Source organism: Mycteria americana, chromosome 7 (assembly GCF_035582795.1).
Source record: "Mycteria americana isolate JAX WOST 10 ecotype Jacksonville Zoo and Gardens chromosome 7, USCA_MyAme_1.0, whole genome shotgun sequence".
Taxonomy (NCBI): Eukaryota; Metazoa; Chordata; class Aves; order Ciconiiformes; family Ciconiidae; genus Mycteria; species Mycteria americana.
Window position 1 is genome coordinate 58919028 of NC_134371.1, and position 22864 is coordinate 58941891.

A 22864-nucleotide genomic window follows, 5' to 3' on the forward strand; every position below is an offset into this window, starting at 1 on the left:
CTCCCTCCTGGCCTCCAAGGTGCCTGTCGCTGCCTGCATCCCTACAAGCAGAGAGGCGGTCCCTGTGGGGTCAGGGCACAGGGCTACATCTCGGGCATGGACAGGGAGAGGAGGGGAGCGGGCATCCTGCTATGGGGAGAGCCAGCTCCTGGCTGGATGGGGGACACATTCCTGCCCCAGGCGGGCTTGCTGCCCAGGCACCTGCCCAGCTCTGGGCACCCACTGGGGAGGATGACAGCTTTCCTGCCCAGGAGCAGCTTTATCTCAGCCAGCAGTGGCATCCTGGCAGCAGGAACGAGGCCATGACACCCAGCAGCACCCAACCACCCCAGAACGCTGGCAGTGTGTCACCCCACATCATGTCTGCCTGTTGCATACCACAGTGAGGCGGTGGCAGAGAGCAACTCAGCTCCACCCCACGCTACCTGAATTTCTCCAGGCTGGGCACAAAGAGCTGCGTTTAGGGATCAGGAAATAACCAGGCTGGCAGAGCTCAAAGGTCTCTGGACCCCTCCGGTGCCTGCCTGCCCTCCTGGCAGGTCAGAGTCCAGCTCCATAGGCACAGTGCAAAGGGAGGTCTGACAGCTGTCACCCCTGCAGCGTTATCTATTGCACAGGCGTGACTGCCTCACCACAGCGACAGGCACTGGCCTCACCGGGAGCAAAGTGCCCTGAACCACGGTGTGAGAGAAATGCAAACTTCTGCCTTGCCCCTAACTGTGGCCACCACAGCCAGAAGGGTCCTGTGCCCTCCCGTCGCAGCCACCTCACCCTATAAAACTGGTTGCAGAGCTGCTGCAAAGGGTTGACCCAGTTAATACTCTGAGCCACCTCCATGACACCTCTTTGTGTGCAAAGGGTATCACGGGGCCAATTTCTGCTTCACTTCCAGTTGCCTCTCGTGACACCATCTCCATCGCTGTTTAACCCAACAGAGGGATGCAGGAGCGCCAGCCAGACCAGACAAATCATCAGGAAGGCCAGGAGTAGTTAGTTTGTTCACTTTATTTTAGATCCTACATGAGGTAGGGACAGACAGATCCTGTCAAACTATTTATAGCTTGTCATACTTCAGGGTATTAGTGGAATAACAACAGCTAGACTACACGTGCGTTATTAATCACCTGAAGCTATTCTATGACAATTCAGCAAGCTGAAGTCAGGAGAGAGCGAGTGGTTACACGGAGCCGTCAGGGCATCAGTCCCTCCCCCAGCTCGTCCCTACCCACCCTGTAAAGCTGCAGCTCTGGCACACACAGATGCCTCTTTCTCAGCAGCACAGGGGTACCAGCACCTTCCTCAGGGTGGCACTAGCTTGAAAATCAATCTCAACCGACTTGAGAGTGGGTGACAGGGTGGGGACACACAGCCTCTAGTTCCTGGTGCCCAGGAGGGCTCCCTCGCCCCAGGCCACACGCAGCAGGAGTCCGGGGCTGGGGCACTTGACTTGTGTCTTGTCAAACATGGGAGGAGACCGCTCCGAGCCTCAGCTTTGGAGATCAGAGAAGGAGCGTGACCCAGCACTGAAATAACACCTACTTGGGGCCCCTGAGATTGGCCAGAGCTGAGCCAGGCTGACCTTTTCCACAATTTGCTGGGCTGTCACAGCAGAAATTCAGTTTGCAATTGGCTTTAAAACACCACAGACAAGACAGAGGATCGTGTGGAGGAGATCCAGGCGGGTTACCAGCTCCCCCTTCCCAGCTCATCTTTGCACAGCAAACTCAACCCACAGATCGTGTTGTTATCTTGGCGTCCTTGCTCAGCAGCCATGTTTGTCCAGACTCTCTGACCGTGCACTAAATGATCTCAGCTGAAACCTCGCTGCAGCAAGGGGCTCCTCCTGCACCTGGAAGAGCTTTCACAGGTCTCTACACCCCTGTGTAACACTACAGCAGTGGCTGCTGCCGTTCTCCAACATGTATATGGCCATAACACCAAATGGACAGTAAAACAATGGTATATATGGTAAAACAATGTTTTTCTCAATATGCTTGTAGGGGTTAAACCCAGACCATCCTGGATGAGCTCCCAAGTGCAGCCTTCCTGCTAGGGCAAGGGTCCTGTTACTACAAGTGTTTTTTTATACAAAAATCCCTGTCACCAGCTAGATCCTTTCCCCAGAGCTCCAGTACTCACACCAGAGCTCCACAGCAAGCCCTTGGACAGTACTCTCTTCTCAGTGGCAGGAAATAAACCCAAGGCTGTGAGAGGTCAGGGGCTAAAAGACCTTGCTGGGAGGAAGAGTAGAGAAATGTGGGAAAAGCTAGAGTTGACAACTCCACAGTCATCAAGTGCTTCAGGTTAAGGAGGACCTAGACCTGAAGCCAGCAGGGTGAGACTGGAAGTTAGATCAGATTGCCCAGGGCTGTAAGACAAGTCTTGAGCACCTCCAAGGATGGAGATGCCATGATGCTTCTAGGGAAGGATCCCACTGCTTCAGCCAGGCTCTGCTCTCAGCATCGCCCTGCACAGCAGCTCTGCCCTCATCACGGAGGGCTGGGACTGTGTACATGGATGACGAGAGGGAATAGAGCTGTCCAAGCATCTCATCCCTCAGTGAGAAACCTGAGCTGCTCTGGGTACCTCCGTAATTACCTCAGTTACCCTCTGTCGGCTGCAGTTGCTTTCACCAAGACCAAGAGAGCCAGTGGTCGCCTGTTGGAGATGTCTCTGCCACAGGTGCCCGTTCCCCCACAGCTGGTGACCCCAAGCAGCCCCAGCTGGCTCTTAACCTGCCCATTCCCACAGATGACATCAGCTTACCCTCCACCAAAGACTAGGGCCACTTTATCCATCCCACCCTGAGCCACTCATCAACCAACCTTCTTTCCCTGCCCAGCAATAAAGTACCAGAGAGAAGTCAATTTTTCTTGCTGCTTCTAGTTCTGCTCAGTAAATAATGTGACCTCCTGCTGATCTCCCTTAGAGACAAGTGGGCAAGGTTGGAAAAAGCACAATCGATTCCACCCAAATGTCAGTGGCCAGAAAGGATCTAGGATGGCTCATTTCAAATCCCAGCCTGATGCTGAAGACTCCTTCACCAACATTCCTGCCTGAGGCAAAGCCAGCAGATCAAAGTCCTTTCACCAGCTCGCTCATGCCCATTTAAAACAGACACCCTAGGAAGTGACTCAGCCACCAGCATGGAAAGGTATCACACTGGCTCTGCTCCTGTCCAAGCTGGTTGTTGAAATCAGCCACAAAGCCACACAGCTCAATTCTGAGATAACTCTAGGATTTACAAAAAACCTCCTCCAGCAGACAGGACTTCACACCCACCCAGCTGAGCACGGAAGGCTCTGCTGCAGGCAAGGGCTGCCAGAAACAGCTTCCCTGCTCACCCTACACTCCTTCCACTCACCGCGATGGGAGATGACAGCACATGTTCTCTCCTGGTCCTACACCCCTTTTATTACAAACCCCCTCAGCAGGTCTGGGAATACAGCAGTTTCAAAGGAAACTGGTGAAGGGAAGGACTTCATTTACAACTGGAGGTGATTTCTGGATGACAGACTCCTTCAACAGAGGAGGAAAAAGGCATGAAGCATTAAGACAGGATTAAATCTTAACTCACAGCATTAGCCCCACTCCAGTGAAGTCCCAGTGACTCAGTGGCTCTTAGTAGTGGTGGTCCAACAGACCACAGGGGCTGAGGATGGAGCTGGGGGTATAAAAGTGGACCGACACATGGTAGCTCACACTGCTAGGCAATGACTAGCCCTGCCCAGGGCTGGGAAGATCAAGGAACATTTCCAATGGTCTTGAAGTTATAAAGCTTTCATTGCCCATTCCTTGCTCACACACTGCGTGTCCATCTGCTCAAGGAGCTCCAACCCTTGGTACCCACAGTCTCTCCACTCCCCTGTGGCAATGGCTTTCCCTGTCCACCTGAAACCTCCATCTACCTCCCCATGGCAGAGGGGAGCAGAGTCCAGTGCTGCTGTGCCTGCTACTGCTCTAACCCCTGCTGTCTGGCAGAAGAACTTGGCCCTCCCTGCACATCTCCATGAGAACTAGAAGAGATTAGTTGTAATACTGGCTTTTAGGGGAAAACCAAGGCTCAAAGAGCCTGGGAGAACAGCTGCTAGGCCACCAGCATGCCAGATGCAGAACTGAAGGTTACAGAGCAGGAGGGAAGCAGACAGTTCCCACCTCCTGTAGGGGAGCAGCTCCCCCAGCAGTCGCTGCTGTGCAAGGGGTACAAGGAACCACGGGTGGTCACAGGAACTGGGATTTAGTGCGATGTAAAAGCATGGGAGCCCTTTCCTGACAGCACCCACAGTCCTGCCGCGCAGGTCTGTTGTGACATCTGGTGGCCAGAGGCACCCCTGCAGCACCTGCCACCACCCTGCCCCATTTCTTCTTGAAACTAGATGAATGATCTCATTTCCATGACCTCAGGTGAGAGCAGGAACAAGGCAAGGGAATGTGGTCAGGACTGTCAGGCTAGGACACCCTGAACATCTCTGAGCTTCCCCGTGGTCTCAGCAGCAGCTCACAATTCTCTGTCCTGTGCTGTAAACTGCCATGCAGCTTTGTGGCCCTGCCCCACTTCTGTTTGGAGCAGAGCGCAGCCTGGGAGGAGCAAGAGTTGTGGAGCTGCAACAGGGACATGTGGAGAAGAAACTCATTACAAAAGCCTACCAGACCTTTCTGATGTATGAGGGCTGGGCCAGGGCTTCATTATTGCAATCACATTTACACTCCAAGCTAGCTCCCACCCTGCTGAAGACCCAAACCTCCATGTCCAAAGAGGTGCTGGTTACCACTGCTGGGAGCCAGGCTTCACACCTATATGTTTATTATATATACACATCCTGGGGGTCAAGGGAGCTCTTCCCACTGCACCGTTTTGTCGAACGATTGTCCATGCTGCTCGGTCAGGCTGCAACATCACTCTTCCCACGGACTCATATCTGTATCAATGGCCACGCAGTTATAGGCAGCATACCGCAACTTCTCTTCACATACCTTGGCTCTAGGGATGGCGGGGGGGAAAGATAAGGAAGAGTTGCCATTGCTGCATTTGCCAGCTGAGAGAACAAAATGCTTTCTGAGATGGAGGCTATCCTTCACCAGCCACTCACAGAGAGATTCACAGCAGCCACATGGTACAGGCAGGGGGATGTAAGCATGGCAAAGCGATGGGGCCCTATGGGTCAGCACCAAGGTTAAGAAGAGAGCCCAGACACACAGCCCCCAGATGTAAGGAAGCACCAAAACTTACGTGGCATAGTTGGGCAAGAAGAGGGTGCTGGAGCAGGTGGAAGACTCCGGCAAAGCATCTGTTGTCTCAGAGCTTGGAGAGAAGGTGACAAACTGGTCAGAACCAACAGGCCAGTGAGGCAGGGGAGACCAGACCACACATCCCTTTGGTGTGGGATCTGTCAGCCTTGCAGTCTACAGAAGAATGGACTCACCCCATCTTGTCTGGATAGATGTAAATCCGTGCTGGAAGGCGGCTTCTGCCAGTGACAAATCTGAGGAAGCGGCTGCGATCCTCTGTGAAGGAAAAGCAAAGACATCAGCAGACACTAGGGGGATGCAAGATGGAGTACAGCCACTTCCAGGTATCCTCAGCGCTAGCAAGCAGCTCCTTCAGCCCAGCTGCTTGCTCTCCTTGGCTCCTATCTGTTTCCCAGGCAGCAATGAGGGTGGTTTCACCCTCCCAGTTCCCAGCCAGCATGCAGGGGCTGTCATGGCACAAGATATGCAGGGACAATCAAATCACTCACCATTAGTGAAGTTGTTGAGTGCTTCCCAGAAGTACTGAACACGAGTGTCCAATGGCTCAAAGTCCTCAAACCGGGCTGGCAGAAAGGATACAGAAAAAGAGTTTATTCAAGATCCAAGCTCCTCCTGGATAAATTAGAGGAGAGCCTCCCCTGCTCACCCAGGGGTCCTCTGCCAGCACAGGAAGAAATATTTAGGTGCCTGCAGGGTACATAGACCCAAGGTGCAAGGGACACATGCAGTCAGGCCCCTCCCAGAAAGCACATCCAGATACACATCTCAGCTCCACAGAGGCTCAGACACTGGCAGCTTAGGGATGCCCCAGACTCTATTCTGAAGCCCAGCATGGAAATGAGGGACATCCCTGCCCCCATCAGCACCCAGGTAAAGGCAAGAACTATACAGGCCCACATTCTCACTGTAATAAAGGCTAATATTGGCCTCCCACACCTCTCCTTGTCCCAGCATGGAGAGAAGACAGTCTTGTTTTCAGGGAAAGAGTTTTCAGCAGAGCCCTTCACTTACTGAGCTTCTTCAGGGCATCAACTGTGACTTCAGGGTCTCCACAGACTTTTTTTTCCAGCTCCTGCCAGGTGAGGAGGTCAAGAACAGCTTGGGGCACCACCTTCAGCAGCCCAGCCTGCATGGCCATGATCTGAAAATGAGACAGGGCAGGTAAGCAGCATGTCTCGCCCATTTCCCTGGCTCGTGGTTGAGCCTAGGGACTCAACTGGATGCAAGCCATGTGACTGCTCAGCAAATTCTCCAAGGAACCTGAAGAAGGTTCTATAAACACATTAGCAACAAAAGGAGGGCTAAGGAGAATCTCCATCCTTTATTGGACACAGCGGGAAACATAGTGACAAAGGATGAGGAAAAGGCTGAGGTGCTTAATGCCTTCTTTGCCTCAGCCTTTAATAGTCAGACCAGTTGTTCTCGGGGTACCCAGCTCCCTGAGCTGGAAGACAGGGAGCAGAATGAAGCCCCCATAATCCAAGGGGAAATGTTTAGCAACCTGCTACACCACTTAGACACACACAAGTCTATGGGGCCAGATGGGATCCACCCAAGGGTACTGAGGGAGCTAGTGGAAGTGCTCGCCAAGCCGCTTTCAATCCTTTATCAGCAGTCCTGGCTAACCGGGGAAGTCCCAGTTGACTGGAGGTTAGCAAATGTGACGCCCATCTACAAGAAGGGCCAGAAGGAGGATCCGGGGAACTACAGGCCTGTCAGTCTGACCTCGGTACTGGGGAAGGTTACGGAGCAGATCATCTTGAGTGCCATCACGTGGCACGTACAGGACAACCAGGTGATCAGGCCCAGTCAGCATGGATTGATGAAAGGCAGGTCCTGCTTGGCTAACCCGATCTCCTTCTATGACAAGGTGGCCCACTTAACCGATGAGGGAAAGGCTGTGGATGTTGTCTACCTAGACTTCAGTAAAGCCTTTGACAGAGTTTCCCACAGCATTCTCCTGGAGAAACTGGCTGCTCATGGCTTGGATGGGCATATGCTTCGCTGGGTAAAACACTGGCTGGATGGCTGGGCCCAAAGAGTGCTGGTGAATGGAATTAAATCCAGTTGGTGGCCAGTCACAAGTGGTGTTCCCCAGGGCTCAGTACTGGGGCTATTTCTGTTTAATATCTTCATCAACGATCTGGATGAGGGGATCAAGTGCACCCTCAGTAAGCTTGCAGACAACACCAAGTTGGGCAGGAGTGTTGATCTCCTTGAGGGTAGGAAGGCTCTACAGCGGGATCTGGACAGGCTGGATCAATGGGCCGAGGCCAGTTGTGTGAGGTTCAACAAGGCCAAGTGCCAGGTCCTGCACTTGGGTCACAACCACCTCATGCAACGCTACAGGCTTGGGGAAGAGTGGCTGCAAAGCTGCCAGGTGGAAAAGGACCTGGGGGTGTTGGTCGATAGATAGCTGAATATGAGCCAGCAGTGTGCCCAGGTGGCTAAGAAGGCCAATGGCATCCTGGCTTGTATCAAAAATAGCATGGCCAGCAGGAGTAGGGAAGTGATCGTGCCCCTGTACTCAGCACTGGTGAGGCCGCACCTCGAATGCTGTGTTCAGTTTTGGGCCCCTCACCACAAGAGAGACATTGAGGTGCTGGAGCGTGTCCAGAGAAGGGCAGCAAAGCTGGTGAAGGGTCTGGAGCACAAGTCTGATGAGGAGCGGCTGAGGGAGCTGGGATTGTTTAGCCTGAAGGAAAGAAGGCTGAGGGGAGACCTTATCGCTCTCTACAGCTACCTGAAAGGAGGTTGTAGCAAGGTGGGTGTCGGTCTCTTCTCCCAAGTAACAAGCCATAGGACAAGAAGAAATAGCCTCAAGTTGCACCAGGAGAGGTTTAGATTGGATATTAGGAAAAGTTTCTTTACTGAAAGGGTGGTCAAGCATTGGAACAGGCTGCCCAGAGAGGTGATGGAGTCACCATCCCCGGAGGAGTTCAAAAAACATGTAGATGTGGCACTTCAGGACATGGTTGAGTAGGCTTGGAGGTGTTGGGTTGACAGTTGAACTAGATGATCCTAGAGGTCTTTTCCAACCTTGCTGATTCTATGTAGATGTGGTGCTTAGGGACATGGTTTAGTGGTGGACTTGGCAGCGCTAGGTTAACGGTTGGACTTGATGATCTTAAAGGTCTTTTCCAACCTAAACAATTCTATGATTCTGTAATTCTAAGGGAACAAGATCCCACAGAGATGCATCCCAGTTCATTCAGGAAGCCCATGTCAGAGCTGGGAATAAAACCCTGTGTCTCCCATGCTGCTATAAGCCACTTTGCTTCTCAACAACTCCATGGGCTCCAGGACCCCACCAAAAAGGATCGCCTACTATTGCACTAATGAGCCCAGGGATGCTAACCACGATGCATTTTACCAGAAACAGACTGGGGGGGTATGTCTCTGGGAACTCAATGACCTCTGATGCTACAGGACAGCATTACCTGCTCCTTGCTCTCCTCCAGTCGAGCCTTCTGCACCAGGCGGATGAACTCCTTGCGGTCCTCATAGCGCACCACAGTGCTGCTGCCATTGGGGATCAGCTCCACCATACGCTGGTCACTCAGCACCGTTGTGTAGGTCAGCTCATTCCCAAATTTGAACTCAAAGGTGTCTTTGTCCATGACTTCCATCACCTCCAGGAGCTTCACCTGCCCAGGCCCCAGATGAGTGCTTGTTAGAGAGATGCCCAGTGGGCAGTGGTGTGCCCAAACCCACATCTCCTCCCTTCCCAGACAAGGGCCGGAGTGGCTGCAACAGTAGCACAACATGGGACATGCTGCCCTAGAGCTGTTTAACAGACCCTGGAGCATCGCATGCTTGAAGCAGTAGTCAGCATGGCTACATCTCTATATTAGCTATAGGATGCATTAAATGCTAAGAGTGCCCTTTTTGTGCGTGTTTCTTTGATGCATCACAGGAGGAAGGAAGTACATGAGGACAGGGACACAAATCACCACCTTGTTGAGTGCCACAAGGAATAGGATAGGCACAGCCTCCCAGTCCCTCTCACCAGCACGGAGTCCACGGCAGGGAAGTCTTTGCTCCAGCTGACCTCCTCCCCTGTTAATTGTTTCCATACGAAGCCAGGAAGAGCCAGGACCTGAAGGAGAACAGCGATTTTGCTGAGTCTGTATGAAAGGAGACATCCCCCAAAGATAGAGACAGGGCTCAACAGTGCAAACACAAAGGAGCTTCCCTGCTCCCCCTGTCCACATGCAGAGCTCCTCCTAGCCAAGCAGAGACCAGACACCATCTTCCAAGCTCCCAGCAGCATCTCCCAAAACTCAGGCTGTGAGCTCTCCTCACCCCTCGGCCCCAAATCCTGCCAAACACCTTTTGTTCCAGTGTGTGATCACAGAGCCCTCCCGTGCTCCTGTCGGACAGGCTGCAGAAGGGGGCTGATGACTCCCTTTGCGGCAAACCTCCACACAGGGACGGGGTTGAAAGCTTACCAGAAACTCCTTGCCCCGCAGAGCTGCTCCCATGATCTGCCCGATCCACTCATACTTTGGGAAGTCTTTACAGGAGGGGTTGGGGACGTACATGTCCCTAGCTTCTCCAGTGCCGTTACCCTACAGGAGTGAGAGGCAAAACTCCAAGTCATGATCTCAGCACAGCATGAAGCACCACAAACTCAGTTCCTGCAGTGCCTCTGGGCACTCCTCTCAACAGAAGTGGGCTAAACCCCCATCCTCCTTGGCAATATTCCTAGTGAGAGACAAGTATCCAGGCACTTTTCAGCATATCCTAAAACAAGATGCCACAAAGCAATCCACTCAACCCTTCACAAGGAAAAGCTTCGGACCAGCGAAAGTAGGTATGTCCCTGGCATGCAGGGGGACAGGGACAGCACTGCATTGCCAGGCACAGAAAGATCTGCCTCAAATACCCCGACACACAGCACCTGGTTGGACGTGCGCACAAAGAAGGGCAGAGGTACGGGGGTGTCTGCCGAGCTGGGACACAGCTCCTCCGACATGTCCGCCAGGCTGTCCCGAAAACCACCACCTGCAACCCCAAAAGAAGGACATTTTTAGTGATGTGAACTCCCTGTGTGCTGACCCTCAGAGTTACGGAGCAAAGATGAGGAATTCTGGTCCAACCTGCTGCAGGGCTCAGCAGAAGGCTCCTGTCAGAGCCTTATGGCACCGGAGGAAATAAGACAGGAGAAATAACATCCCTGCCTGGCCTGTGGAGGACAGCCAGAAGGAGCTTTGACACTGTCAAAGCTGCTGTTAGTGACTAATGGAGGTCTGGTCCCCATCCCAGCAAGCAGCACTCCTTATCTGGGACGTGGCCTGGGGTGGCAGGACAAGGCAACCTGCCTTCCCTCTCTCCTCCATGGGCAGTAACACTGGAAGCAAACAAGAGCCCGACGGGGCTCCCTACAGCAACAGTCACCCCATCAACCCCCAATTCTGCGCCAGAGGAGCCCTTGCCTCACACAGCCCCTACCTTGGTCGATGATGCCCTCTGCGATGAATTTGCACTCCCACCACTGGTCATAACGCAACGGCCACCTGCGGAGAACCAGGCATTGCCTGAGATGCTGCTCAAAGCCAAGGAGATGCTGGGGAGGCAGCAGGCACAGCAGGGATGCCAGGGGACTAGGGTGGACCAGCCTGGGCTTAGGACAGGATAAGATCTCAATCTCCAGAGACAGCTGCATCCTCAGTAGGGAGGTGACACCTTGGGGAACAGGCCCTGATCCCATGGCTGTGCTGGCTCCTGCCCTAGCAAACCCTCTCCAGAGCACAGGACACACACAGGCTTCCCAAACACCCTGCTGTGACAGAGGACATAGCTCCCAGCACCGCTTACCTATAATCTAGAGGCTTTTCAAACTTGTCCGAGGGTTTCAGGCCTTCATACACCTGCAACAAGCAGAGAAGATCAAGGCTCGTATCCCCTCTCCAGGTGCCAGGTGAAGGCAGGAAATTGGAAGAAATCTGATTTGCCCCAAATTTTAAATACTGACCAAAGCTGATCTCTAAATGGTCTAGGAGCCCTTCATTTTTGGAAGGGGAACATAAATTACAGTGCTAACTACTGTATGGAGCTTTCTGGCCTTGGAGGTACATTGAACACATATTAAATCTCACAGCAGTCTGGGCTGTTTGTGCACACACAGAGCAGCAGATCTTTTGGAGGTGGGGGGCGAATGACAATAGGAAGATCAGCATTGCTGTAAAACCACAATACAGGACTGTATGCAGCTGCATTATTGTTGTCACACAAGAATTCTTTGCTGCCCTTTTAGTGTAATGAGACTGTTATGCTCTGCGTTAGCAACATGCCACAGAGAGCATCCAGGACAGAATAGAGACTTTAACTCAGAGATCCCAAATCCCTCCTAGATGTTATTCCTGGATATGGGATCATCAGCACATGCGTAGAGCCTATGAGTCATGTGAAGATGCCTTGAGGACTCCAGGTATCTCCAGCTCCAAGTTGTCCCTTCCACCCACCTCTATGTGGTTCATTTTGGTTTTGGGATGCCCCACTCTCCCCAGAGCAGCAGGGACCCTTCCAAGAGGGACAGTACCTGGGTGAAGACAGCGTTCTTGCAGCTGGGGTCCAGGGCAGGGTTGTCTCGGTGCTCCATAGCCAGGCGTCGGTTAATATAGAGCCGTGGCATGAAATTGGGCTTGCTGGTCTCCGAGTCCTTCAGACACTGGGTAATGAGAGCTGTGCGTCTCTTGGACAGCAGCAAGAACTGCTTGATATGCTGCCAACAGGTATGTCCAAAACGTCAGAAGTGCCCAGTGACCAGAACATGTCACCCACTTCCTACTGAAGCCACTGCACCACCAGGTCTCTCCACTTCCCAGGGCCACTGCCTTCCACACACAGACACATTCTCCTTGACAATATTTGCTCCACCTCTGCCTCTGAAAGATTTTGCTTTCTGGCTTAAGGGAGATACCAAGCCCAGTCCTCTCTCCATCAGTCGTCATCTGATGCTTACACTCCAGTGTTGCTTGGACTCTCCTTCACCTTTACTCTCCCCAGAACACTGGTCTTACTATCCCTCCTATTTGTAATTAAAGCAAGCTCCTCTAAACAAACAAGAATCCTCAAATGCTTTGGATCCTATGTTGAGCTGGCACAGGAATTACAGTGCTTTCTGACACCAAGCCTAGAAACACACAGAACAGGGCTACCCCAGCAGTGCCCGGCATGTGTATTCTGGGAGAGGATGTAAGGAAAACAAACAACTGGAGGGACGAACTGAGTCTTATGAGAAAGATGAAAATCAAAAGCTTATTAAAGCCAGAAAGAAATTACTGGTAAAAGCCTTGCTGTTTGGACACAGCCAGCTCAAAGCTGCTGGCAGTAAGTACAGGAATAGAGTGTCCTGGGCTGAGATCTCAGGGTGGATGTGTGTCCAGCTCACATGCCCAGTGCTGCTATGGTCCAAGTCCTTTTGAGCATGAAGTGCTCTGGTTTGATTCTACTTGTTACCCCATAGCTACATGTTTCCACATGAGCATTTTAGCAGGAAACTAGCCTCTAAACAATATCACCTTTCACAGCTTTAATGAACCGAGCTTAGCCAGGTATTTCCCTTGAGCTGCTTTAAAGGCAACAAGCACTGACTGCCTCCCTTGCCACAGCCCAAGCGCAATCAGCCTGCCAGACTGAGGCCCCACAAGACACAGAGGGAATCGCTCACCTTGAGTTTGCTGAACGTGCCAACAGTGTGGTCCCAGGCTGGCACCAAGTGATGCAGGACACTGTCCAGGAGCTTGATGAACCTAAAACCCAAAAAAGAAGGTATTGTGACACAGGACGGACAGGGATCTGCACAAGCCTGTTCCAGACCAGACACACCCAGACACAAGCAGAAAAGTAAAAACTGATCCAAACCTAACCCAGCATGGTCTTTGGTAGCCTTTGGTACTAAATTCCCACTCCCTGGGCATTGCAGGGACCTTGCACCTCTTACAAGGGATTCTGCATGCACCTGCCCCAAACACCACACGGATATGCTGCGCTTGCAACACAGAAGACACTGTGAACTTGAGCTGCAAAATTCATCTGAAAGTGTAGGGGAGTTACCCCAGCGAGCCCACTTTGTTCCCAAATGACTCTGCTATTTCCTCCAGGGTCCAGGATGCCTGTCCCAGGGGGAGTCACACAGCTTTACAGCTTCCAGCCATACTCGTGCTGGAGATGGCACCAGTCCCTGCAGGCAACACCACCCTACTTGTCTGCCCCCCTCCATACAGTACCTTTGAATGAGCATGGCCCGTCGGTACAGCAGGTCAGGGTCTGTCCCTTCTAGGCGAGGGTAGCGCACTAAATTGGGCAGCTGGAACATGTCAGCACTGAGCCCCAAGTCCCTCTGTCGGGAAGATTTGATTTTGATGCCTCGAAGGCGAACATCAATCCCATCATCTGCCAAGGAAGACCATGGATGATACGCTAAGACCATGAGAAACATAAGAAAGCAAGCCTTCCAGCATGGGAGGTCTGTAAGTAAAAGCACTAGGAACGTGACCAGCTCCACCAGCTCTGGGGCTGGGCACTGAGAACCTGAAATACCTCTGTGAAGAAGTGGGGCATTTACCGAAGAAAAAAAAAAAAAATTGAAGGCAGGGAAAGATAGGATGAAAGCTGAGAGCTTGCAAACCTCCAGGTCCCCCTGGAGTTTCCCGTGGTTCTTCTGCATCTCATCTGAAACAGCCCACAGGGCCAAGAAGTACAAGCCACAGGAATAAACTCTTAATGTACAGTATCTTACAGGTCGTTATGGATGTGGCCATAACACCCAGCCCTACCTCTGCACTCCACAATCCGGATCTCGATGACAGGCAGGTGTGTTGTCATGTCCTCGAGAACGCACACATCCCCAATGTAGCTCCTGCAAACACAGCACAGATGAGGGCTGCAGAGCTGTTCCCTTGCCCATCCGCCAAAATCCACTCGGCCACTTGTTAAGGGAAGAAGGTTTGCATCTTTTGAAATGAGAGCCTGTGGCAGGAACCCAGATCCAGTTGCCTACAACATGGTCTATGTTGAACGCCTAAACCTGCTGGTGCCTCGGGTCCAGGCGACATGATCCCGATGGGTCCCACAATCGGATCAGGAGAGCCCTGACGATTGTGCCATCTGCTATTGTAGGCAGAGTGAACCCGCAGCTCAGACATGGAAAATGCCTGTCCCAAGGCCCTGGGCCGCTGAAGCCAGGCTGGTGCTGGCATGACAGCTTAGGGTCGGGGTGTCCAGCACCTCAGGCTCCTGCAAGGGCCACACTACCCTCCCCACCTCCATCCACTCACTCATCAATGCCGACATCATTCAGTTTCTTCAGATTGTCCCCCTCACCCCCATACACGGCGACCCGCTTGGGCATGAAGTTCTCATCGGTAGTATCCACTGTCAGCAGGAGCTTCCTGCAAAGGGAAGCATGAAATGAGGAGAAGGTAACTGCAGCTGAACACCCATTGCTGCTCCCCCTCATTGCCTGGTCACACTTGTTATGAAGCACACTCAGCTGGTGCTGGGATCCCCGGGTACCTGTGACAATCCTAAGAACCCTTCAAGCCCAGAGCCAGAGCAAGGGCTGAGGGGCAGGGAGTGCAGGGCAAATTTGGGCCATGATGGACTCATGCAGAGAGCGAGGGCTGCAGGGTTTGCCCCAGCTGTGAGCCAGCGCGCAGGGGAGAGGTGCCTCACTTGACAATGGTGCCTTTCTTCATGTTGAGCCGCACCCAGTGCTGGCCCTGGGACCCATCACTCTCCCAGTATGTGTCGGCGTGGCTGTCGGTCAAGCATGACACATTGAAGTCCTCCTGGAAGAAGGCAGTGAATGAAAGAAAGATCAGATGGGGGTAGGATTAACTTCCCCTTAGTGGTTACTCTTGTAATGAATCTTAGAGCCAGAGGGCATCAAACTGGCCTGTTCCCTTTGCTGGGCTGTGGGTAGACACAGGGAGTACAGAGCGCACAGGACACTGGGGCTGACCCCCCAAGGTGCTCTGGGGTCACACACACAGAACAGAATATCAAACCCTCCCTAAAATCAGCTTAGCAGCTAATATTAGCATTTGCTTCTCAAATCACAGCCCCTCCAGGGGCCACATTACACAATACGCTGCATGACGCTCCCCGGGTTCCTCTCCCACATCCTCAAACACAGCCCAGCCCAGCGCAGCACACCAAGCACCATCCACACTCCCCAGTGCCACGGCACAGTGGGGCTGATGAAGCCTTCTCCCTTTAACCCACCGTGTAGGACGAGACATCGATGCTATCCACATACTGCTTGACGCTGCCCAAGTTCTCATCCTCCTTCCCAATGTGATCATATAGGAAATGCACCAGGTCTTCATCACATTCGTAAGTCCATGTCGGGGGCACAAACCTACCAGGGAAAAGGGATTAATGGGTCCGGAGAGTCATGGGCAGCCAGGCTAACAGGTCAGGGAAGGCAGGTCCATGTCCTGCTTGCCTTGGTCTTGCCCTGTTTTCTGCTTTGTGCAGGCTTATCTAGGACAAGACCGTGCCAAGCAGAGCTGTTCCCTGCTGCCTGTCTTTCTCCCTCTCCCCTCGGTCTGCAGGAGACGGCTGTCTGAGCAGCCAGGGAGAGACAGTGGCTTGCACCCAACCACAGCAGAAGCTGGGAAACAGCTCATACCGAAGCTTCTCTACTGCGGCTTCATCCTGCTCCATGGGCTTGGGCTTCGCTCCGAGGCGCAAGGAGTACGTCAGATCCACCACCTGCTCCCATCTGAAACAACCCAGAGAAGGGGGGAGTGAGAAAATCCCAGGGGAAAGAAGGAACCGGTGGTTGAGGAGTAAATGGAAGGGGAAGATTTGGGTTTAAAGCCCCACCACACTCCAGCCTACATCACCTCCAGCCTCATCCACCGTCTTTTCCTTTCCAACCATCTCTACTTCTTCCAGCCCACACCCTGCTAGGCAGGTGACAAGCACAGTGACCGAGCCAAACCCAGTTAACTCCACACCTGGCATCCCTATTACCTCACTTCCATGGAAGAAGTGGCCAAGCGGGCTGCGGCTCCTCAGTCCAGGCCAGGAGCGGCTGAGGGGCGGCACACCAAAACCCCAAGCAGTTGGGCCTGGGTGAATGGGGGGTGAGAACCTCCCTGCTCTCTGCTGTGCGAGGGTGAGCCAGGGACGGCAACCTAGAGGGAGAGAGCGGTTGCCCCGCACCTGATGACGGGTTTGTAGTCCACTCCGAAGAGCTGCTGCTGCCGCTGGATCCGCTCCGTGGACTCCACCGGCACCAGCCGGTCCCCGCCGTCGGCGTGCTTGCACACCAGCACCCAGCCCTCCTCCAGGTCGCAGCCGCTCCTGTACTCCTCCAGCTGCTCCTGCGGGGGACAGGCGGCTCCCGTCAGGGGACGGACAGGCCCCTCCGCGGGCAGCGCAGGCCGCAGCGGCCTCCCAGTCCCCCTCCCCGTTACCTTGCTGAGCTTGACCCAGAGCCCGGCGCCGTTGCAGTACTCCTCGCCGGTGGCGCGGAGGCAGCCGCCCTTCCGCACCTCGATGGTGGCCCGCGCCGCCCGCTTGCCGCCCCGCGCCGGCCCCGGGCTGTCCCAGACGCTGAGCAGGCTGCGGGCGGCGGCGGCGGCGGCGGCGGCGGCGGCGGGGTCCTTGCAGATCTTGTACTGCACCTCCCGCGGCACGTAGCAGAGCGCGGCGGGCAGCGCCTGGGCGCGGCGGAAGCACTCGCTGCACTGCAGCAGGAACCGCAGCCGGCCCAGCACCTGGTGCGGCGCTTCCCCGCCCGCACGCATCGCGCACCGGGTACCGTGCACGGCGGGCAGCGGCCAAGCCCCGAACCGGCGGGGTCGCTACTCGCGAGTTTACGGCAAACCCCGCCCGCCGACAAGGCAAGATGGCGGCGCCCGATGGGGCGGACGCAGGGCAAGATGGCGGCGTCCGTGCCGCGTACGGAGGAGCGAGGAGCAGGGCAAGATGGCGGCGTACGGAGGAGCGGGAAGCCGGGCGGGATGGCGGCGTACGGAGGGGGAGGGGCAAGATGGCGGCGTACGGAGGGGCGGGACTACGGCAAGATGGCGGCGCCGGCGGGGCGGGGCGGGGGTGGGATGAGGGGGGGCGGGTCGCGTCGGGAGGCAGCGGAGGGGCCGGGGAGCGGCGCAGGAGGATGGAGGGCGGCGAGCGGCTCCTGTGAGTGACTGGGACTGGGGCCTCCGAGTGCGGTGAGGGGGGACACGCACCGGGGCCTGCACGGGGGACACTGGTGTGACCCCGGGAACGGCGCTGTGGCGCTGAGGTCCTGCACTGGGGACACTGGTGAGGCACTGGGGATACAGTGCCGGCACCAGGGTCCTGTACTGGGGACACTGGTGAGGCACTGGGGATACAGTGCTGGCAACAGGGTCCTGCACTGGGGTCACTGGTGAGGCGCTGGGGGGGCTGATCCCACACTGGTGAGGCACTGGGAATACTGATCCTGCACTGGCATGGATCAGCAGGGCCACTGGTGTGGCAGTGAAGTCACTGGTCCCACACTGGATGCTTTGGGGACTTTGTCCCCATGCCCCCCACCTGTCACGGCAGGACGGTGCTGGCCGTCCCCCGTGGTTGCCCAGGGTCCCCGTCCCTGGGGCAGGCCGGGCTCCAGCAGCCCCTCGGTGGCGACACCGTGGCGGGGAGGTTGGGGACGCATGGTTGCCACCTCGGCGGGCGCCTGAGCCTCCGGGGGCTGCACGGCACAGATAGGGGCCAGGGACGCTGGTGGCAGTACTGCCCGCCCTCGTGCCTCGCTGGCCCCAAATCTCTCCAGGCGGGAGCAGCTGCTGGCCCCGATAACTTAATCTCACGGGGCCCTGGGCCGGGCATCGCCTCTCCCCGCGAAAGGGAGAGGATGGAGATGGACGGCCCCGCGATCCTGAGCAGGAAGAGGCCCTGGACCATGATGGGGAGCGTTTCTCATGTTTGTCACAGCTGGGCGCAAGCCCTTTCCTGCAGTCACCGTCCAGGGACTGCGGACAAGCTGCTGGCCCTGGCACCCCCTGCCGCCAGCTGCGGGGATCTGGCAGGGCACCCAGACCCCCCACGTGTGGCAACCTGTATCTGCTTTTTTGTCCGCAGCCCCAAGGGCTTCCCCAAGCTGAAGAACGACACGTTCCTGCGAGCGGCGCGTGGGGAGGAGACGGAGCACACCCCAGTGTGGTGCATGCGGCAGGCGGGGCGCTACCTGCCCGGTGAGCAGGTGGAGGCGTGCAGGTGGGGACAGCAAGGGGGGCCCGGCACGCACCCCATAACGCTCGTGCTGGTCCCTTGCAGAGTTTCGGGAGACCCGGGCAGCGCAGGATTTCTTTGCCACTTGCCGGAGCCCCAAATTGTGCTGTGAGCTGACGCTGCAGGTGAGCATCCCCCGGGGGGTCTGTGTGTCCCCTCTCCCCGCCTAGATGGGGATGGGGAGAAACCTTGGGTCTGGCCACTCTGGGTGGCCCCAGTAAGTTGTGCAGCCCTTGGGGACCCCACTGCCCCGTGTCCTCTATTGGGCGGGGGTCCCAGCCCCTCACTGACGCTGCCTCTTCCCCTCCGCAGCCGCTCAGACGATTCCCCCTGGATGCTGCCATCATCTTCTCCGACATCTTGGTGGTGCCCCAGGTGAGAGCCATGGCTGGTGGTGGGGAGCAGCAGCTGGGAACAGGGCTGGGTTTGGGCCCACCCCATTCCTGCTTCTTCCATTCTCCCATCACCAGGCACTGGGCATGGAGGTTGTCATGGTCCCTGGCAAAGGACCCACGTTCACAGAGCCCCTGAAGGAGGTGGAGGATCTGCTGAAACTGCGACAGAAGGTGGACGTGACTGCAGAGCTGGGTTACGTCTTCCAGGCCATCACGCTGACACGACACAGCTTGGAGGGCAGGGTGCCCCTCATTGGCTTCTCCGGGGCGCCTGTAAGTGATGTGGCTCCTCCATGTGGGCTCCCCAGCTGGATTTCTTTGCTCTTTCTTCTGGGGTGACACCGGCCATGACACCCGCAGAGCTGTGAGTGCTATAGGGGTGCGTAGGTGGGGGACATTGCAGGAGCAGCTGTGCCCCAGGCTCTGTCTGGGGTGCTCACAGGTCCTACCTTCAGCACTGCGACTCGCCCCTCGTGTCTTCTTCTGTTTCCATCACCCTCCTCACTCCACTCTCCTTCCCGCAGTGGACGCTCATGTCCTACATGATTGAAGGTGGCGGCTCCACTACAATGGCCAAGGCCAAGAGATGGCTCTACCGTCACCCCGAGGCAAGCCACCGACTGCTGCGGCTGCTGGCTGATGTTGTCACCGACTACCTGGTGGGGCAGGTGGCTGCTGGAGCGCAGGTGTGTCCTGGGGCATGGCGACAGGGCAAGGCAGGAAGGCAGGGACTGGGGACAGGGAGCAGAGAGGGTCCAGCTTCTGGGAGGAGGACGAGGAGGAGGGACTGAGGTGCAGCTCTCCCAGCCCCATGTCCCCGGCAGGCACTCCAGCTGTTTGAGTCCCATGCGGGGCACCTGGGCCCAGAGCAGTTTCAGGACTTCGCCCTGCCTTACATCCGGGACATTGCCCAGGCTGTCAAGAGCAAGCTAAAGGAGGAGGCGCTGCCCCTGGTGCCCATGGTGAGTTGGGGCTGCCTGGGTTGACCCTGGCACGTGGGGGCTGCTGGAGAGGGGTGCATCCCCTCGTACCTGCCTCCCCCAGTTTAGCCCGTGGAGAGGGGCCTGACCCATAGTGGAGTTACTGCCCATCTCCTCCCTCTCCAGATCATCTTTGCGAAGGATGCACACTATGCACTGCGCGACCTGGCTCATGCCGGTTATGAGGTGGTCGGTCTCGACTGGACGATCCGGCCCCAGGAAGCTCGGTAAGAGTCTGGCAGAACACTCAGGTGCCTGGGCAGGACCCTGGGCCGGGTACCCTGACCTCTTCCTCTGCCCTGAGCCATCCCCAGGCCTGGAGATTTCTGCTCCAGAGGTGGGGATAGTTGGGCCCCCATGCTACGTAGAGCTCAGAGCAACCAGGGGCTGCACTGAGGGGTCCCATGTGCTCTCCGCCTGCAGGAGTGGGGGCTGCAGGCACCCGGCTGCCCCCAGCCTCTGCACCACACGCAACAACTCACCTGCTTCCTCTCTGCTCTAGTGCACAGACAGGGAAAGATGTCACCCTGCAAGGGAACCTGGATCCCTGCGCGCTCTACGCACCCAAGGTGAGCCGTGGCCATCGCAGGCAACGGGGGCTAGTTCCAGCCTGTGTTAAAGGCCTCCTGCCTCAGTTTCCCCACCTGCAGTGCTGGCTCATGTCCCAGCAGTCCCTCAGGCTGGCTGGGGACTGGTGGGGGTGGAGTACCCTGGACTGGATGGGGCTGACACATGGTTTCCCACCGTGCCTACAGGAGAAGATTGGCGAGCTGGTGAAGAAGATGCTGGAGGGTTTTGGGACCCAACGCTACATTGCCAACCTGGGCCACGGCCTCTACCCCGACATGAACCCCGAGCACGTGGGTGCCTTCGTGGAGGCTGTGCACACTCATTCCCGCCACATCAAGAAGCACAGCTGAGCCTGGGGGCTTGGAGACAGGACTCTGGTTTGGGCACAGTCACCCCAAGTAGTGTGTTGTCACAGGGCTCGCTCCAGGCTGGGCTGCAGCATTAAACCAGCACCTTCTCCGCAGCAGCCGTGTGGCTCTGGCTGGGGGGACGGGGAACTGGACAGCCCTGGAGGAGATGGGCAGTGATGGCAGCCTGGCAGTGGGGCACGTGAGGTCAGGGGGAGCCCCCGAGCCCCGTCCTGCAGGTCAGAATGGGGAAATGGGGATGCCACTCGCGGCCAGGCTGCACAGTGTTGTGCCAAGGGCTTGCACGAGAGGGTGTGAGCCCCGAGCACAACAGGCATCTCCTGGCGCTACAGATGCACTCAGCCCTGCTAGGGGGGATACGCTGCCTGAGCCTGGGAGCTGGGGGCTCGCAACCCACCGCTGCCACAGGCTCAGCGTGAGCCGTGCCACAGTCTTGCTCAGGTGGGAATAGGCAACACGACATCGACCCAGGGCATCCCCGAGCAGGTAGGAGACCCAGCAGGACTCACCTGGGGGACAGCCAGCCACGTGGCAGGAGCTCTCCAGACACCAGGACCACCAGCACCCTGCTGCACTGGCTGGGATGGCAGCAGAGACACCACGGCCCTAGCACCGCCATCACCCTCCTCTAGCTCCCAGAGCCTCTTTGGGACCATCCCACTGGTCCTGGAGATCTCCCCTCCATGCACACCTCCCATCTCCTCTGATCCTTGGGGCCAGGTCTACCTGGGGCTCAGCAAGCCCTGCAGAAAGCAGCCCAGAGTGCTGGCAGCACCCAGGAACCCTGGGTTGTGACTCCGTGCCACTCCCATCCCACGCTGCAGCACACCCACTGCGGTCCAGGCTCGCTGTAGGATGGATCAAGGCACAGGCACCAACACTGCTCTAGCCACGCGGACAGGGCAGTGCCACCAGGGTGGGCAGGTTCCTGCTGGCGCTGAGCGTGGCAGGGAGTTGCACCCTGAAGGTGCCAGGGTGCCTTGCCACTGCTCCGTCCCCCTCCTTGGGGTGCAGGAGCTGGGCACCATAGGGGGCTGTGATGATGCCGCCGCCGCCTCCTTCCCCGGGCTCTGCCCTGCTTGCATTGCCCGCGACGCCAGGCTGCCCAGCAAGCGTGGTGACCCCTCTGACTTCAGAGAAAGGCAGTAGAGATACAGGCGGTAACGTTCATCCCTTTTATTATTAAACATCAGATGAAGAGGTCGCACACACACATACACGCACGCACACAAAAAAAAAAGGGGGGGGAGGGAAAAAAAAAAAAAGAAACAGACTGGTTGAAGACCGCTATTTCGGTGGCAACAGAGACCGAGTACAATTGGTTTCCTGGCCGGAGCGCGGACACAAGTCACTTGCCAAAAAATTAAAAGTCAAACCAGACAGCAGATAACTAGCCCACGTTCTCTAACTACAAGTCACCGTCCAGACCGGCCCTGGCCCCCCCAGCCCTCCCGACCCACTGGCAAAGAAATGAACCAAAACCAAAGAGCCGCCGGCCCGGGGCTGGAGAGTCTGCCCCCAGTGCGGGGCGAAGCCGGGAAGGGCTGAGCGTTGGCCGCACCACGGAGCCGGGAAGCAGAACGGTGCGGGGAGGTGGCGTGGCTACGCCTGCCCCCCCTCCCTCCCCAGGAGCCGGGCAGCCCCGGTGCCCACATGCCCGCCCAGGCACCTCGCACCCCTGCGCCTGCCGGGAGGCGGCTGTGTACGAGGCGATGGGCTCATGTCCTCCATCGCCAGCATCCATGTGTGTCCGAGCGAGTGTTGCCCCGAGTCCCTTCCTTCGCTGTCCTCAAGCGCTGGGCTGCTGCTCCTCCTGCCGTCCGTCCGTCTGTCCATCCGTCCCAGGGCTGCGAGTTGAGTGGACGTTCGCCTCCCCCCACACCCTTCTCGCTGCCGACGATGCCGTGGGAACCTGAGAAATGTTCGCGTGCCTCCTCCTCTTTTTGTCCGTGGTTTTGTTTTGTGTGGTTTTTTTTTTAAATAATAGTTATAATAATAATAATAATAGCAATAATAAAAATAATCGCCCCAGCCCACGACAATTTCAAGTATCCCCCAAATA

General features: G+C 56.3%; 2 protein-coding genes across 4 annotated transcripts; one reads left to right on the forward strand and one right to left on the reverse strand.

Moving 5' to 3' along the window:
- Positions 1 to 1058: 1058 nt before the first annotated feature.
- LOC142412808 (E3 ubiquitin-protein ligase HECTD3-like) lies at positions 1059 to 17212 on the reverse strand. Of its 3 annotated transcripts, none has more exons than XM_075508646.1 (21): positions 16686 to 17211; positions 16432 to 16592; positions 15893 to 15985; positions 15484 to 15619; positions 14932 to 15047; positions 14535 to 14648; positions 14034 to 14116; positions 13485 to 13725; positions 12926 to 13007; positions 11795 to 11977; positions 11071 to 11123; positions 10705 to 10769; positions 10154 to 10257; positions 9702 to 9821; positions 9260 to 9349; positions 8691 to 8897; positions 6262 to 6391; positions 5739 to 5813; positions 5424 to 5505; positions 5231 to 5302; positions 1059 to 4981 (listed from the first exon to the last, which is right to left on the reverse strand). In XM_075508646.1, the coding sequence occupies exons 1-21, from the start codon at positions 17016 to 17018 to the stop codon at positions 4897 to 4899; spliced, it is 2625 nt and encodes an 874-aa protein (XP_075364761.1). In that variant the 5' UTR covers positions 17019 to 17211; the 3' UTR covers positions 1059 to 4896. The 3 variants fall into 3 exon arrangements, with proteins under 3 accessions (XP_075364761.1, XP_075364762.1, XP_075364760.1); XM_075508647.1 differs by having other exon boundaries at positions 13485 to 13650; positions 16686 to 17210; XM_075508645.1 differs by having other exon boundaries at positions 13485 to 13650; positions 16432 to 17212.
- UROD (uroporphyrinogen decarboxylase) lies at positions 17154 to 22862 on the forward strand. The gene is given in 13 exon segments (XM_075508651.1): positions 17154 to 17219; positions 17221 to 17284; positions 17287 to 17309; positions 17312 to 17412; positions 18340 to 18452; positions 18535 to 18614; positions 18802 to 18864; positions 18960 to 19157; positions 19409 to 19570; positions 19709 to 19846; positions 19991 to 20091; positions 20367 to 20433; positions 20620 to 22862. Coding segments are annotated over 13 exon segments (1341 nt in total). The 3' UTR covers positions 20785 to 22862.
- Positions 22863 to 22864: the final 2 nt, after the last annotated feature.

Bases quoted from the DNA above. Each gene is read 5' to 3' on its own strand.
- LOC142412808 (XM_075508645.1), bottom strand. From the start codon at position 17,018: ATGCGTGCGGGCGGGGAAGCGCCGCACCAGGTGCTGGGCCGGCTGCGG. The intron at 14,117-14,534 runs GTGAGTGGATGG...CTGTGTTTGCAG, and splicing joins AATGATGTCGGCATTGATGA to GAGCTACATTGGGGATGTGT. The intron at 8,898-9,259 runs GTGAGAGGGACT...GGGCCTGGGCAG, and splicing joins CTGCCGTGGACTCCGTGCTG to GTGAAGCTCCTGGAGGTGAT.